Source organism: Stegostoma tigrinum, chromosome 7 (assembly GCF_030684315.1).
Source record: "Stegostoma tigrinum isolate sSteTig4 chromosome 7, sSteTig4.hap1, whole genome shotgun sequence".
In the NCBI taxonomy this organism is placed as follows: Eukaryota; Metazoa; Chordata; class Chondrichthyes; order Orectolobiformes; family Stegostomatidae; genus Stegostoma; species Stegostoma tigrinum.
This window is the reverse complement of record NC_081360.1, coordinates 39,380,073-39,395,349: the sequence shown is the minus strand read 5'-3', so window position 1 is coordinate 39,395,349 and position 15,277 is coordinate 39,380,073. Positions and strand designations below refer to the sequence as shown.

Below are 15,277 nucleotides of genomic sequence, written 5' to 3'. Positions count from 1 at the left end.
GATTTGTGTGACTGCTTAATGTTTGATTCTATTGGTTGAGGGAGTTGACTAACATCATAGTTAGTATCTATGCACAATGTTCTGTAAAGAACTTAATCCTTTGGTATTTTTATCACTCACCACCAAAGTTTAGCCTCATAATTGCAGCCATAAGGCAATTTAAAGTTAAGTTGCACAGTACAATTTCGATGAATTGATAACTCAAGTGTATGACCTTTTAATGACTGACTGACTGGAAGGCTCACTTGACAAGATTTCACGTACTTTAGATCATTTATATGCTGAACTTCAGAAAATGTCTTGTCTTAATTGTGAAATGACCCAAAAAGTGGTCCGGTCCAGTTATATTTTACTCAATTCTCCAGGAGCTGGTCCAAAGCTATTTTCAAATCTTGATGGTTTTTGTTTCTCTTTCCAGCCAGAAAACTTCTAAACTTCCTTACTGACTTTCATGGTGTCTGTTATCCTAGTCAAAGCCAGGTGAATCTTCTAGGTTCTCATCAATTTTTTTTTTCATTCTCAGTGCAAGCTCCAGTCCACATTCTGCATGGTGAACCAGAGAGACTAGTGTTCCTTTCTGCCCCAGGCCCACCCATGTTCTGTTTGGTGAACAATAAAAACGAGCTGCTCATTTTTGTTCGCTCTCCTGCCCTGCGGATTCTTAGACAGCTTAACGTTGTCAGCCAATACCATAATGGCATCCCACTTCCTACAGACTAAGGGGGTGGCCATGGGCACCCGCATGGGCCCCAGCTATGCCTGCCTCGTTGTAGGTAATGTGGAACAGCCCCTCTTCCGCACCTACACAGGCCCCAAACCCCACCTCTTCCTCCGGTACATTGATGACTGTATCGGCGCCGCCTCTTGCTCCCCAGAGGAGCTCAAACAGTTCATCCACTTCACCAACACCTTCCACCCCAACCTTCAGTTCACCTGGGCCATCTCCAGCACATCCCTCACCTTCCTGGACCTCTCAGTCTCCATCTCAGGCAACCAGCTTGTAACTGATGTCCATTTCAAGCCCACCGACTCCCACAGCTACCTAGAATACACCTCGTCCCACCCACCCTCCTGCAAAAATTCCATCCCCCTATTCCCAATTCCTCCGCCGCCGCCGCATCTGCTCCCACGATAAGACATTCCACTCCCGCACATCCCAGATGCCCAAGTTCTTCAAGGACCGCAACTTTCCCCCCACAGTGATCGAGAACGCCCTTGACCGCGTCTCCCGTATTTCCCGCAACACATCCCTCACACCCCGCCCCCGCCACATCCGCCCCAAGAGGATCCCCCTCGTTCTCACACACCATCCCACCAACCTCCGGATACAATGCATCATCCTCCGACACTTCAGCCATCTACAATCCGACCCCACCACCCAACACATTTTTCCATCCCCACCCCTGTCTGCCTTCCGGAGAGACCACTCTCTCCGTGACTCCCTTGTTCGCTCCACACTGCCCTCCAACCCCACCACACCCGGCACCCTCCCCTGCACCCGCAGGAAATGCTACACTTGCCCCCACACCACCTCCCTCACCCCTATCCCAGGCCCCAAGATGACATTCCACATTAAGCAGAGGTTCACCTGAACATCTGCCAATGTGGTATACTGCATCCATTGTACCCGGTGTGGCTTCCTCTACATTGGGGAAACCAAGCGGAGGCTTGGGGACCGCTTTGCAGAACACCTCCGCTCAGTTCGCAACAAACAACTGCACCTCCCAGTCGCAAACCATTTCCACTCCCCCTCCCATTCTTTAGATGACATGTCCATCATGGGCCTCCTGCAGTGCCACACTGATGCCACCTGAAGGTTGCAGGAACAGCAACTCATATTCCACCTGGGAACCCTGCAGCCCAATGGTATCAATGTGGACTTCACCAGTTTCAAAATCTCCCCTTCCCCCACCGCATCCCTAAACCAGCCCAGTTCGTCCCCTCCCCCCACTTCACCACACAACCAGCCCAGCTCTTCCCCTCCACCCACTGCATCCCAAAACCAGTCCAACCTGTCTCTGCCTCCCTAACCTGTTCTTCCTTTCACCCATCCCTTCCTCCCACCCCAAGCCGCACCCCCATCCACCTACTAACCTCATCCCACCTCCTTGACCTGTCCGTCTTCCCTGGACTGACCTATCCCCTCCCTACCTCCCCACCTATGCTCTCTCCACCTATCCTCTTGCCTCTCCATCTTCGGTCCACCTCCCCCTCTCTCCCTATTTATTCCAGAATCCCCTCCCCATCCCCCTCTCTGATGAAGGGTCTAGGCCCGAAACGTCAGTTTTTGTGCTCCTGAGATGCTGCTTGGACTGCTGTGTTCATCCAGCCTCACATTGTATCACCATAATGGCTTTATCTGGCCAGTTTCCCTTCAGAGCCACTCACAGCAACTTGCCTTGTACTCGGACAGGAATGTTTATTAACTGTCTGCTGAGTCCCCCTTCTGTTGCACCTTAGAATTAACCAGACAGTTACAACTGTTCATTAAGTTTTTCATTCCTAAAATCACCTGAACACACACAATCAATCCTGCTTCGTACAACTGCTCTGGCCATTGTTTACTAGTTTGAATGTCTTACAGGTTCTTCCTAATACATCAGCCTGGGCCTTACTGATCTCATGGTGGGCAAGCTTCCTCTGGTTTATCGAACCTGATTTAGGATCAGTTCATGTTGACCACTATTATTTGATTCTTACCCTAAATAAGACTCCACACTTTTTAAATTTTATATTTCTAATAACAGCAAGAGCAGTGCTTTCTTTCAGTTTCTTATAGTTAAGTTATTGCAGTACTCCTTGTTTGTAGCATGAATATTTAGTGAAGTACTTGATTTCAAATTGTTTATGGCCTGCAGTAATGGAATACTTGATTTTAACTCAATGACTAAAAACAATAGCAGAGTAGTAATGTTACGGGACAAGGGTAATATAACTTGAAGCAGTTGGTCTGAATTTTTTTAAAAACTATATTCATTTTTATAAAATGCAGTCTGAACCCCAAATGTTCTCAAGAAACAAAGTCTGCCTTGCTTCTCCAGTCTAACTGACGTTTGACTTGAGATCCAGCATCATTGTGGCAGTGCAGGAGGCCCAGGATGGACATATCATCCAAGGAGTGGGAGGGGGTGTTGAAATGGTTCGCGACTGGGAGGTGCAGTTGTTTGCTGCGAACCGAGCATAGGTGTTCCGCAAAGCGGTCCCCAAGCCTCTGCTTGGTTTCCCCAATGTAGAGGAGGCCACAACGGGAACAGCGGATACAGTATACTGCATTAGCAGATGTGCATATCCCTACACCTCCCCTCCATCCCAGGCCCTAAGAAGACCTTCCACATCAAACAGATGTTCACGTGCTCTCATGAGGAGCCCGAACAGTTCATCCACTTCTCTAACACCTTCCACCCCAACCTTAAGTTCACCTGGACCATCTGATACCTCTCTGTCTTCCATCTCTGGCATCCACCTGGAAACCGATTATCCATTTCAAACCTACCGATTCCCACAATTACCTAGAATACATCACCTTTCACCCACCCTCCTGCAAAAAGGCCATCTCCTATTCCCAATTCCTTCGCCTCCGCTGCATCTGGTCCCGAGATGAGGCATCCCACTCCCGGACATCCCCGAAGTCCTTTTTTTTTGTCAAGGACTGCATCTTCCCCTCACAGTGGTCGAAAATGCCTTCGACGCTGTCTCCCACATTTCCCACAACTCATCCCTCACATCCCCTCCCCGAAAACCGAATCCCCCTCGTCATCAAGTACCACCCCACCAACCTCCAGATCCAACTCATCATCTTCTGACGTTTCCGCCATCTGCAATCTGACCCCACTACCACGGGCATTTTTTTTTCTTCCCCATCTTTATCTGCTTTCCGGAGGGACCACACTCTCCGTGACACTCTTGACCACTCAGCCATCCACCCCCGGCACTTTTCCCTGCAACCAAAGCAAGTGCTACAGCTGTCCCTACATCTCCTCTCCCCACCCGCCCCCACCCCCAATCCCAGGCACTAAGACCTTCCACATCAAACAGATGTTCACCTGCATATCTGCTAATGTGGCCTCCTCAACATCGGGGAAACCAAGCAGAGATTTGGGGACCGATTTGCGGAACACCTACACTCAGTTCACAACAAACAACTGCACCTCCCAGTCGCGAACCATTTCAACTCCCCCTCCCACTTCTCAGAGCATGTCCATCCTGGGCCTCTTGCATTGCCACAGTAATGCCACCTGAAAGCTGCAGGAACAGCATCTCATATTTTGCATGGGGACCCTGCAGCCCAAGGGTATCAATGTGGACTTCACAAGCTTCAAACTTCCCCTCCCATAACCACATCCCCAAAACCAGCCCAGCCAGTCCCCACCTCCCTCACCATTCCTCCCACTTCAAGCCCCATCCCCATCTCCTACCCACCAATCTCATCCCACCTCCTTGACCTGTCTGTCCTCTCTGGACTGACATATCCCCTCCCTAACTCCCCACCTACACTCTCCTTTTACTGGCTCCATCCCTGCCTCTTTGACCTGTCTATCTTCTCCTTTATCCATCTTCTATCTACCTCCCCCACCCCCCCCCATTGCTAATGAAATATATCACCCAGTTTCCAGAGCAGTTAGTGATGGGCAATAATCTCTGGCCTAGCCAGTGACAATCACATTCCCAAGCATGCAGGGGTTTTTTAAAACCCAAAATGACTTTCTGTTGTGTAGTTAGAGTCTTGCTGCATCAAATTCCAAAGAAGGTACTTGATTTTCCATTTTCTACATTTCACTGAAATCAAGTTTTGAACAGTGCTCCATCACTATTTGAAGTGCACTGTGCAATTAACAGTTTATCTAATTGAAATAGAATATTGATATTCTTTCTCAGACACAATGGAAAATTGGGATGTGAGAAAGCTGGAAGAAGTTGTACAAAAAAAGCATGGTGATTCAGAACAGAAGAAAACTGTCATAGTAAGTACATTATAAGGAAGCCTTTTGTGCACTGATGTAGAGGCCTATTACTGATTTCAGAGGCACTCAATATTGTATCCCTGTGTGCTGGCAGATTTTGAATCATTGTAATGCTGCACAGTCTAATTTACTGTTGTGACACAATTTAAATTTTTGTACAAGTGCAGCCAGCATAGACAGTATTTGTTCTACTGCAACATTGCCATTTTAATTAAAGGATAATGCATCCAAACTGCAGAAGATTTGTTAGAAATTTTATTGCAATGCTGAAGTACTTTGAGCTGTTTTGAAGATATGAAGATTTTCTAGTTTTACCAGTGTTACTGAATTCTGTTTTGAGGATGAAAAGGATATTGTAACAATCAGGTGGTTAAAAGGTTAAGTAACCAGTCAGTGCCCAGGCTGCAACAAATATGGGGACAGTGGTGGATATGTCTTTAAATCTGAAGGATGTAGGCAGATGGAGCAGGCGTTTTGAAGAGAACACGCTGTCTGCTGTAGCCTTTGTCAAATTGGAATCCGTTCTGTAGTCTGCAGGCCAACTCATACACCAACATCTTAGTGTGCACTGCCCCGTTGAAATCTTTAAATCAGTTCTGTGCAGCAATATTCACCTACAATTGTTTTCACCAATGGGCTGGCTAAAGAACAATACTTAATGGTGACAGAGCTGCACACTCAACCAAGATATGCATGGTGCCAATATCCAACTGGTAGCGAGGGATCAGATCCATTTCAAGGCATTTTCATTAGTACTGTGCTGTTCCCCCTCATTCTGCTGCCTGGACTGTGCTTGGGTTGTCAGCAGTTCTTCATTGCCATGAAACTGGAACTCCAGGTCATACAATCAGCAATTTTCTCATCATATCAAATAGTAGGATGAGGCCCTGGCTGTGGAGAAGGGACATAAAGCAGATCATACTGTGAGCATTCAAGATTGCTTTGAACATGCAGGATGTGGTGTCCCAATTATTACAGTTCTATGGTTTGGAAGCATATCTCCTCGCCCCTCAGGAAATACATATGACTTTGTGTCTGCTGCCAGTTCTGCTTTTCTATTTGTTTTTCATCTATATGATGTGAGGTTCATTTGCTGAGCTGTCATTTATTTCCCTTGAGGTAGCGATGAACTTATGTCACTAGAAGGAAGGGTGATAGTTAGTGTTGTATGATGGTCAGTGGTTTTTACATTTTATTCGGTTAATGTGCCAGCAAAGCTGGGTAGCTAGAAGTATATGGGAGCAGTGCCAGGTGGATTGTTAGTAGACAGGTTAGATTGACTGTCACTGCAAGTTCTGAGTGCTAATGGAAGAGCGCTTGATAGGGAGAGTGAGAAAGAATGCTAATGGTGCAGGTAGGAGGATGCTGATTGGGTCTGAGGCGCACTGCAAAGTAGGTGACGACGGTGGTCTGGTGAGAAAATACCATGTTAAGTTGCAGTAACTGTTGTTGAACACCAACAAGAATTGTTGGTCTTCATGTGACCGTGCTGGCAGATCCTTAGATCCAGGAACAAGGTGTTTACTGTCTTGGTCACTTGTTCAAATCCATAAATGAACTCCTCTTCCTTTCTTTTTCTTCACCTCTTTCTTTTTTTCTCTTATCCCCCTCCTCCCTTTTCTCCCCCACACAGCCAAATAAAAATGCCACATCTTGTCACCTCGGAATCCTCTCTGCTTTAGTGTTCAATTTGCTATGATTTAACTGCATGGAGATCTTGTTTACTGTGTCTTTTGAAAGAGCAGACTAGCGGCGTTTGCCTGGCCTGTGAACAGTGCTGACTGTCCTAGCTGGTTGCAGTGATGTTTGGAGTGGATAGCAGCCAAAGTGGACCAACTCTGCTAAACAATCACGTAGATGAGGTCAATGCATCAGGTTTGATGTTACCTGTCTTGATCACTGGAGTTCAATGACAAACAGGCATCCTGTTTTTAGGTACCAACGTCCACTTCTTTTGAACCATCTGAGGACTTTCAGGCTCAGTTGGCTCATTTGGCTAAATGGCTGGCAAGTGTTTCAGATTATAGTAACAGCAGGGTTTCCATTCCAGTTTGGTTGAGTTAGACTTGAGATGTGATCCCTCACTTACCTGAGTGTGGGAAGCAGTGTGGCGAACTATTGCTGATGAAAATTGCTCAGTATGAAGCTTCAGAGAACAGTGCGTCAAGGATTTGCCTGTGGGCAGAGCACCCCTGACATGTCATGATACAGACTCTTATCCCTATCACACTAGTGATGATTGGAAGCTCCCGACAGAAAAGCGAGTGATTTGGTGAACATTCAGTGAGTAGTATTGGTATCAAACCAGGAGGTGTCTCATGCTTGTTGTGACCAAAGTTAGCTCGTCTTAGCTATGCAGAGCTACTTGTTACGTTTGCCCACATGTTCCTACTTTGAAGAACATCAACCCTCCTGGAAATGAGTGTCTGTACATATATGGTTAGTCTTAACAGTTTCAGGCTTGGATTGGTTGTATAACTTCAAAGCTGCATAAACTTTGAAGAATTAAAATAATTACTATTTTTGCAGATACTGTAGAAGGATCTGGTGGTAATCCCTTCCTTGGGAAGGAAAATAAGAAAACTGACGACTTAACATTTCAGTAAAGCTTAGTGTTGAGTGCCACCATCGTGAGTAAGTTGCTTCTATTTGTCCCCAGTCTCTCTTCTCTTCCACTTCAGTACTGGTTCCATTCCAAAGGAGGGAGAATTTATCAATGCTTAATACAGCAAACACATTTTAATTGTCTTGGAGTAGAAATTTTTATATGCAACTCAAGTTGGGAAAGATTATGTACTTTATCATATTTTGGAAAGGAATAGAGTTAGTCTTCAGCAAGTTGGCTTGTATCATAAGATTTGATTAGATCTTTGTCTTTTCGATTGCTAGGTATGTAAACATTTCCTTGAAGCCATAGAGAATAACAAATACGGCTGGTTCTGGGTCTGTCCTGGAGGAGGAGACACGTGTATGTACCGCCATGCCTTACCACCAGGCTTTGTATTGAAAAAAGACCAGAAAAAAGAAGTAAAGGAAGAAATTTCACTCGAAGATTTAATAGAAAAAGAGGTAATGGAAGAGCTTTGTCTATTACTTATACTTGTCATTACCTTTTTGACACTCATGAAGACTTCACTTATTTATGTATATTTGGATGTATATTTATCTGTGGCGTATCCTCTCTCTTCAGTATCTGTGATATTTCTTATCGTTAATATTCCATAAAGGTTTTGAGCCAGTGCTCTTTGGAATCTCCCACCATTTAGAAAGCCTAAGAAAGGAGTACGATGGTATTAATGCTGCCAGAATAACACTCGGCAAGCCAGCCACCTTCCGGGACAATGATTTTTTGATACTGCTGGCAGCAGACTCTGCATTGGCAAGAGAAGTATGTAGTTGTGTATGGATATTGCACAATGCACTACAGTGACTTTCAAAGATTACTTTGCCAGTGCCTCCCTTACCAACCTGAAATACCATTAGAAGTGACATCATGGAACGCCATCAGCTCCAAGTTTCCTCCTAGCCACAGAGCATACTGAATTGCACATATATTGCCACTCGTGCTTTTTCCCCAACAAGAGAGAATCCCTCAAAGAGCATCCTAGAAGCACAAGAAGCTTGGGAGCCCAAAATGCCTAAACTAACTAGGATGTCACAATAGATATGTCCTTGCCTAAATTGCCAGTGACACATGCACAAACATTTTTCAGTACTTAAAGTTTCAATTTGTTACGAGGTATATTTTGTTTTTACTTTATGCTCAGAAAACCTAAATATCAAGATAAATTAAAAATACAATGATCTGTACGTACCTTGAGCTTTTATTATTCCCGTTCAAAGCACAATTGCACTACATGTTGTGACCACATGGTGACGCTGGATGTTTAAAAATCTACTGGGTATGTTCATTGAATTGCAGTAGGTTCTGTTATATTGAGTTTTGAATTCTTGGCTTCGTAACAAGGCCAAACTACACCTCTTACTCACTAACAAAAGAGTAAATGATTGTTGTCTTTAAATTTTAAGCGAGCTGCCTTGGGACCGGATGTAACCAGAATTACCCTAGAAACCTTCTTGGAGTGGAAGAAAAGGAAGAGACAGGAAAAGTCTGAAAAAAAGCTGCAAGAACTAGAAAAGAGAAAAGCAGATTTTAATGCTGGCAAAGCCTTTGGTGTATGTAATCTTTTTGTTCTTTATCATTTAGTGAAATGGTAAATACAAAAGGTGCTTAGTTATCAACCTACTGTCCTTTTGTAGGTGAGTGGTCGAGAAGTCTTTGAATTCAGACCTGATTTGATTAGTGCTGATGACGAAGAAGCAGATGAAACACAGTACCTACAAGAACAAGGCGAAGAGGTAATTCCAAATGCACAAAATAGCTATTTCTGTTTTACTGTCATTATAAATTTTTTGACTGACTCTCTCAATTTCAGGTTGAAGAAACAGTACAAGTCAATGACATTGACGTTTCCCGATTTGTGCCAATAGAGATAAATAATACTGGTATTACAGTGTCAACTGGAAATGAACGGATGGGTGCAACACACTCTGCAAATTTACCTAAAGAAATTTCCAATGATACTGATGGTAAGTGGAGTCCAGAGTATTTTTGTGTTTTAAATGACTTATTTGGAGAGCACCTGGAAAAACAAGTGAAAATGAGCAGAGTTAGCTTATCATAACTTTTCCTAGCTGAAATTCTGGAATTTCATGGTAATTTGAATTATATGTTATGATAATTCATATGAAGTAGTTTAACCTTTAGTTTCTTCATCATTTATATTGAATTGGGTATATCTTTTTGTTCCATATAATTGACTTCCTGTAAAAGACTTACATTTATAACATTTTGCATGAGCATTTGACCACTTAGTGTTTTGGAGCCAATGATATGTGCTCAGTGAAGACAAACAGTCAGTATGCTCACAGGCAGCAGGGTGATTATGATCAATTAAACTTTTGAGATATTGATTGAAGGATAAATATTGGCCAGTGTAACACCAGTAACTCCGTTGGTGTTCTAAGAACCTTTGACATTTACTTAAATGGGTAGATGGGGACTTTAACATCTTATCCAACAAAAAAGCACCTCTGTCAATGCAGTACTGCACCAGCGTGACAGGTTTTGTGCTTTTGGATTTGTGCACAAGATCTGAAGTGGTTTTGAATCTGGAACCTTGTAACTCTTGAATTCTATCAACTGAGCCAGGGGTGATATAGTACCAATGCCAACTTTTCTTCTTAAGAATATTGATCTGAAACTATGAATAATTGTATTGTTATGAAACTATTTCATAAGACACTGATAATTAATATACCATCTTGCTTTTGGCTGGATAGCTTGTAGGGGTAGATTTTAAAGAAACATACATAATACAATTCTAATCATAGAATGGATAGGCACAGATGTAGGCTATTCAGCCCGCAATTTCGGGATTTAGAACTCATTCTGCCCCATAACCGTGAAGGAGTGTTTTAATGATTGTGCTTCAAAAGTAAGTAGATTAAGGTAAAATATACTTGGAAGTAGCAACATTGTTTGTTTTGCATTAAAAGCAATCCTATGTAAATTATACACAAGGTAGATCAGTGGGAAGTTCCCAGGTATTAACCAGGAGGTTCTCTGTATGATTGATTTTTCGACTAAATGATGCATTACTTCTCTACATTACTGAGTGTTCATTGTACACTTAAACAAGGTTAAAAGCAGATGAAGAAATGTTAGAATAGCACAATCCTGTTTATCTTAGCTGTCAAAGGTCACTAGCTATCTCATACTGTCAGAAAATTGCATTTTCTCAAACCCAAATCAGTAGTTTGACTGTCAGGCTTTTGGCACAGAAAACACAAATTTTAATTCTTGAGATTCAGGAGTTAAGGGATATGGTGGAATGTGGAAAAAGAAAAGATTAAATAATTGATTAAAGTTGTAGAGTTAGAAGTATTAAATGAAAAATAAGTTGATATGTTTAATTCTAAGAGTATGAACTGAGTTTGTGTGGCCAAAAAAAGCACCAGTGAAAACACAATGTTGCACAAGTTAACACACACCCAGAAGTGAAGTAATTTTCATTCATTAAATAGGGTAAGATGATGGGCACATTTAAAAATTTCGGAGAGGATTCATGTGATATGGTTTGATAGTGGAGTTCAGTAAGGATGGGAGTTGTAGGAAAGTTGGGTAGAACAAGGCAGCAGAGCTTTGAATTTGATTGACTTTAATGAAGGGTGCACAATAGATTGCCATATAGATGAGAAAGGTACAAACCCAGGATTATTTGTTGAACTCGAGGCAGGTATGTGTATGCACATGTGTAATGTAGCAAGAGCAGTCACTGTTTTGATGTATGAATTGCAATCGGATGTGATGAAGTTTGATATGAAATAAACGAAGAGGAGCAATCATGGTCAATCTACTAAATACAGGAGATAATTTAGTAGTGTAGTCAGTTATTTGTCACCACTACAGTTTAATAGAATTGTGCTAAGATATCAATATAAAAGTTGCTAGAGTATTGCCTTTGCTTATTTTCTTTTGACTTGAAAGACAACATTAATGAGAGAGCCTAACATCTGTAGTGGAGAATGTTCCAGAATCCATTTTTAGGAGATTAGAGCAAAATGCTTAGAATATCACAATTTAAACAATCAGAACATTTTTGACAAAGTAACATTGACATGAATAGAGGAGTAATAGTGGATATGGTGTACTTGAACTCCCAAAAGGCAATTAGTAAGTTGCCACATTGAGATGTTGCACAAAGAATTGATGGTATAGCTGGTAATATAATGTGGATAAAGGGCTGCTTAACTAACAGGTGACAGAAGGGATAAGTAGATCTGATTCAAATTGGTAAGTTGACACCAGTGAAGTACCACAGGGATCAGTGCTTGGCCTTCAGATATTTACAATCTATCCATGGTTTAGATAATGGTCCAAATGTATATGATAACTAGATTTGCTAATGGTACCAAGATCGGTTGGAAGGTAAGTTTGCTATGGTACAGAGGGATCTGAGTGAACTGATACATCAAACACAAAGTTACTATGTAGCTATATCAAATAATTTGGTAAATAAAATATTTATTGAAAGGGAGATGTAAATATAAAAGTTTTACTGCAGCTTGAGTTTTGGTGAGACCACTTCTAGAATACTCTATACAATTATGGTTTTATTTTTGAAAAATATACAGTTTCAATAGTAGCAGTTCAGAGGATTTACACTCTTCATTCATGGGAAGAAGGAATAATTTTATGATGAAAGGTTGAACAGGCTAAGCTTATTTATTGGAGTTTGGGAAACAGAAGGTGATCTCGTTGAAGTGTATTGAAGTTTCGGTATATACTTCCGGCTGCCTCGGGAAAGCAGCCAACGTTAGCAAAGATCCCATCTCGGTTGTACTCTTCCGCCCTCTTCTGTCAGGTAGAGGATATCAAAATCTGAATACACATGAACAGATTTGAACAGCTTCCTCCTTGCTGTTATCAGACATTTGAACAGACCTTTCAAATGTTAAGCCCCATTGCTACTGCTGTGTCTGCACCTTGTCTGTAGCTGTAACACTATATTCTGCACTCTGTTCTGCTGCCCTGATGCACTTTGTACAGTATGATCTGCCTGTATAGCATGCAAGACAAGGTCACTATCTTGGTGCATGTGACAGCAATAAGTCAATCAAATGAAAAGAGAAATTGCTGAAGCAGGTCCAGCAGCATTTGTTTTTGTTTTCAGATCTCCAGTGTTCTCAGTTCTTTTTTTTATTATATTGAAGATCTTATGGAGATTGGATAGGGTGGATACCGGGTTGATATTTCATCTTGTGAAAGAGACTGAAACGAAAGGACACACTTAAAAATGAGATGCATCTCTTATGCAGCAGATGACGCTTGTTTAAAAATTGGAATTCTGTTCCCCAGAAGGTAATGGAGGCTGGATCTTAAGTTTATCCAAGCTTGAGTTAGACTTTTTGAGTCAAAGGATTTGAGTGTTTTGGAGTGCAGACAGGAAGGTGGAGCTGAGGTGGCAACCAGATGAATCAGATCTTAATGCAGCAAGCTCAAAGGGCCAAATACTGGGCCTATACTGGTCCTGCAGTCATCTGGGCTAAATATCCTTTTGCCACATCACCTTTAATATTTTATAAACTTGCGATTTAAAGTTTTTGTGGTTTTACGGTTTAATGGCTTGATTTAAAATGTTCGTGGTAACCTACTGAATAAATTGTGGTTTACTGATTGTGGTGGTGGGGGGCAGGGGTGGGGGTTTTGGGGTAGGCAGATGGTGGTAGTTGTTGAAGTGCCGAATTATTGGCTGAGTTAGGATCATTGGCTGTATAAGCTAGAAATCTGTTAGTCTGCCAAAGGTTACTTGAGTCCAAGTCAGCTTCGGGCACAGAATTCCATGTTTATTGGGCATGTAACTTGTGTTCCAGTAGAGGGGGATCGTAAAATTAACCCACTACTGAATGAACTGTTTTTCCTCACCACAGTTTGTCAACTGAAGCAGTAGATACCTTAACACTTATCATAACTACTTGAAATTCTTAATGCAATTGCTGCCTTTGATTGCTTTTAAATTGAAGAGCAGGAAAAAAAATAGAGTACTACATTCCTCATTCTTTGAAACAGCTGGGTTAAATTGAATTGACATAACTTAATCATTTTCTTGGTTTTAGTAAAATCAATTTTGTTTTATTGGAAAGTAAACTTTTAAAAAAAAACGTGAAATGTTGAAATCAAATTAGGCTGAGTGCATTTATTCCATTAGCAAAGATATTTATTAAATTTAATTAGATTTAATAGAAACTATGCAAGAAATTGAATTTTCACCACAAAATTTGTTTAACTGCATTTTAGAATGTCATGCATCAATGTACATAGTATTTTTTTCCCCAAAAGACCTTATGGTTGGTTTAACCCTCCAATTTTCTGAATACTTAGATAATTAAATTTGTCTTTGAAGATGACCAGTTGCAATACTAATTTCTTGCCTTTACCACCTATCGAAAGATTTGCTGCTTTTCTCCATCGATACACTTGTACGTTGTGATTTGTTTCTTCTGTAATAGAAAACAAATTAGCTGAGGCCTCAGGAGGAGTTGCTAATGGAAGTGAAGATGGTAAACTGGACGGAGAACTAGAAGATGGTCATATCGATGGTGTCCCTGTAGATGAGAATCTCTTCACCGGAGAAGATCTTGATGAGTTAGAAGAAGAGTTAGATGACTTGGATTTAGAAGATTAAGGAATCTTGGAAGCAAACCTTGTTTAGTGCAAACTTGGAGATTCAAGTTCAAAAGACTTCACATTAAATAAACACCCCTCTGATTTCTTTAATGTTTGACCCCATAGACCTTTCCTGTGCTATTTTAAAAAATAATACAGAAATAAGGTATGTTGACCCTTGCCATGGTCACACATTTGCCTTGTAATCCACCAATAGTTGAGATCTGCCTTTAGAAAATTGTCCAAAATGTGAGTAAGCAAGTATTTAAAAGGATTGCCAACTGTAACTTTGAAATTCAATATTAAAATGTTATTTATTCTTTTGGGAAGCAAATATTTTAAATGGCTCAAATGTAAATTTTTATTTTGAAGAACAATAACTATTTCTTTTAAAAATAATGCTTTGGACTCAATTTTGGACAAGAAAGCTGTTTTGAACCACCAAAACATAGGATATGGAATTGCTTACTTAAAGCGACACAGTTAATCATTTCAACTCAATCATTCTGAAGATCATTTCTATGTGGAATGTTTAGAGTGGGTTGATCCAGGTTTTGAAATGCCTAATGCCACATTAAGTAGTGCATCAAGCACCACTGCTGAGCCCTGGTTTGAGTTCATAATGAAGAGTATAAATTGGCACTGTTACATATTGAACTGCTTGAAATGAATGATGCAATTGTCCAATTTTTGAAATTTTCATGAGCATTTATGTCTGTGCAAGTTGTAAATAAAGTGTATTTGAAAAAACTAGTTTTTCTATAAATCAGTTGTTTTCATGCACCTTTGCTTTATAGTGCATTTTATTTTAGAAAATAGTAGAAAAACAAACTGTAAATAATAGTACACCGAAAAAGCATATGATCCACAACATTGAATATGTTATCATGGTTTAAACGTAGCAATTTGTCAAGTATGGGGTTTCTGGCCTATGAATATAAATGACGTGCCTTTCTCCAAACGCAGCAATAAAATTTAGTTCAGTGTTTCCTTCAATTCTTTGAAAGGACAGCAAATAATTGTTTACTTTGTACGAAAAAAAATAGTTTAGTATTTTAAGTTTAGATCAGTGTGATTTTTGCACTTG

At 41.1% G+C, this 15,277-nt stretch overlaps 1 protein-coding gene across 1 annotated transcript in view; it reads left to right on the top strand.

The window, feature by feature from the left end:
* Positions 1-14,945, top strand: part of zc3h15 (zinc finger CCCH-type containing 15) — a 32,163-nt gene extending 17,218 nt beyond the window's left edge. The window contains exons 5-10 of the mRNA XM_048534936.2: positions 4,876-4,961; positions 7,851-8,030; positions 8,991-9,137; positions 9,222-9,320; positions 9,398-9,551; positions 14,034-14,945. Coding sequence (XP_048390893.1) covers positions 4,876-4,961; positions 7,851-8,030; positions 8,991-9,137; positions 9,222-9,320; positions 9,398-9,551; positions 14,034-14,209 — 842 coding nt within the window. The 3' untranslated portion in view covers positions 14,210-14,945. The remainder of the gene's footprint in view (positions 1-4,875; positions 4,962-7,850; positions 8,031-8,990; positions 9,138-9,221; positions 9,321-9,397; positions 9,552-14,033) is intronic.
* Positions 14,946-15,277: the final 332 nt, after the last annotated feature.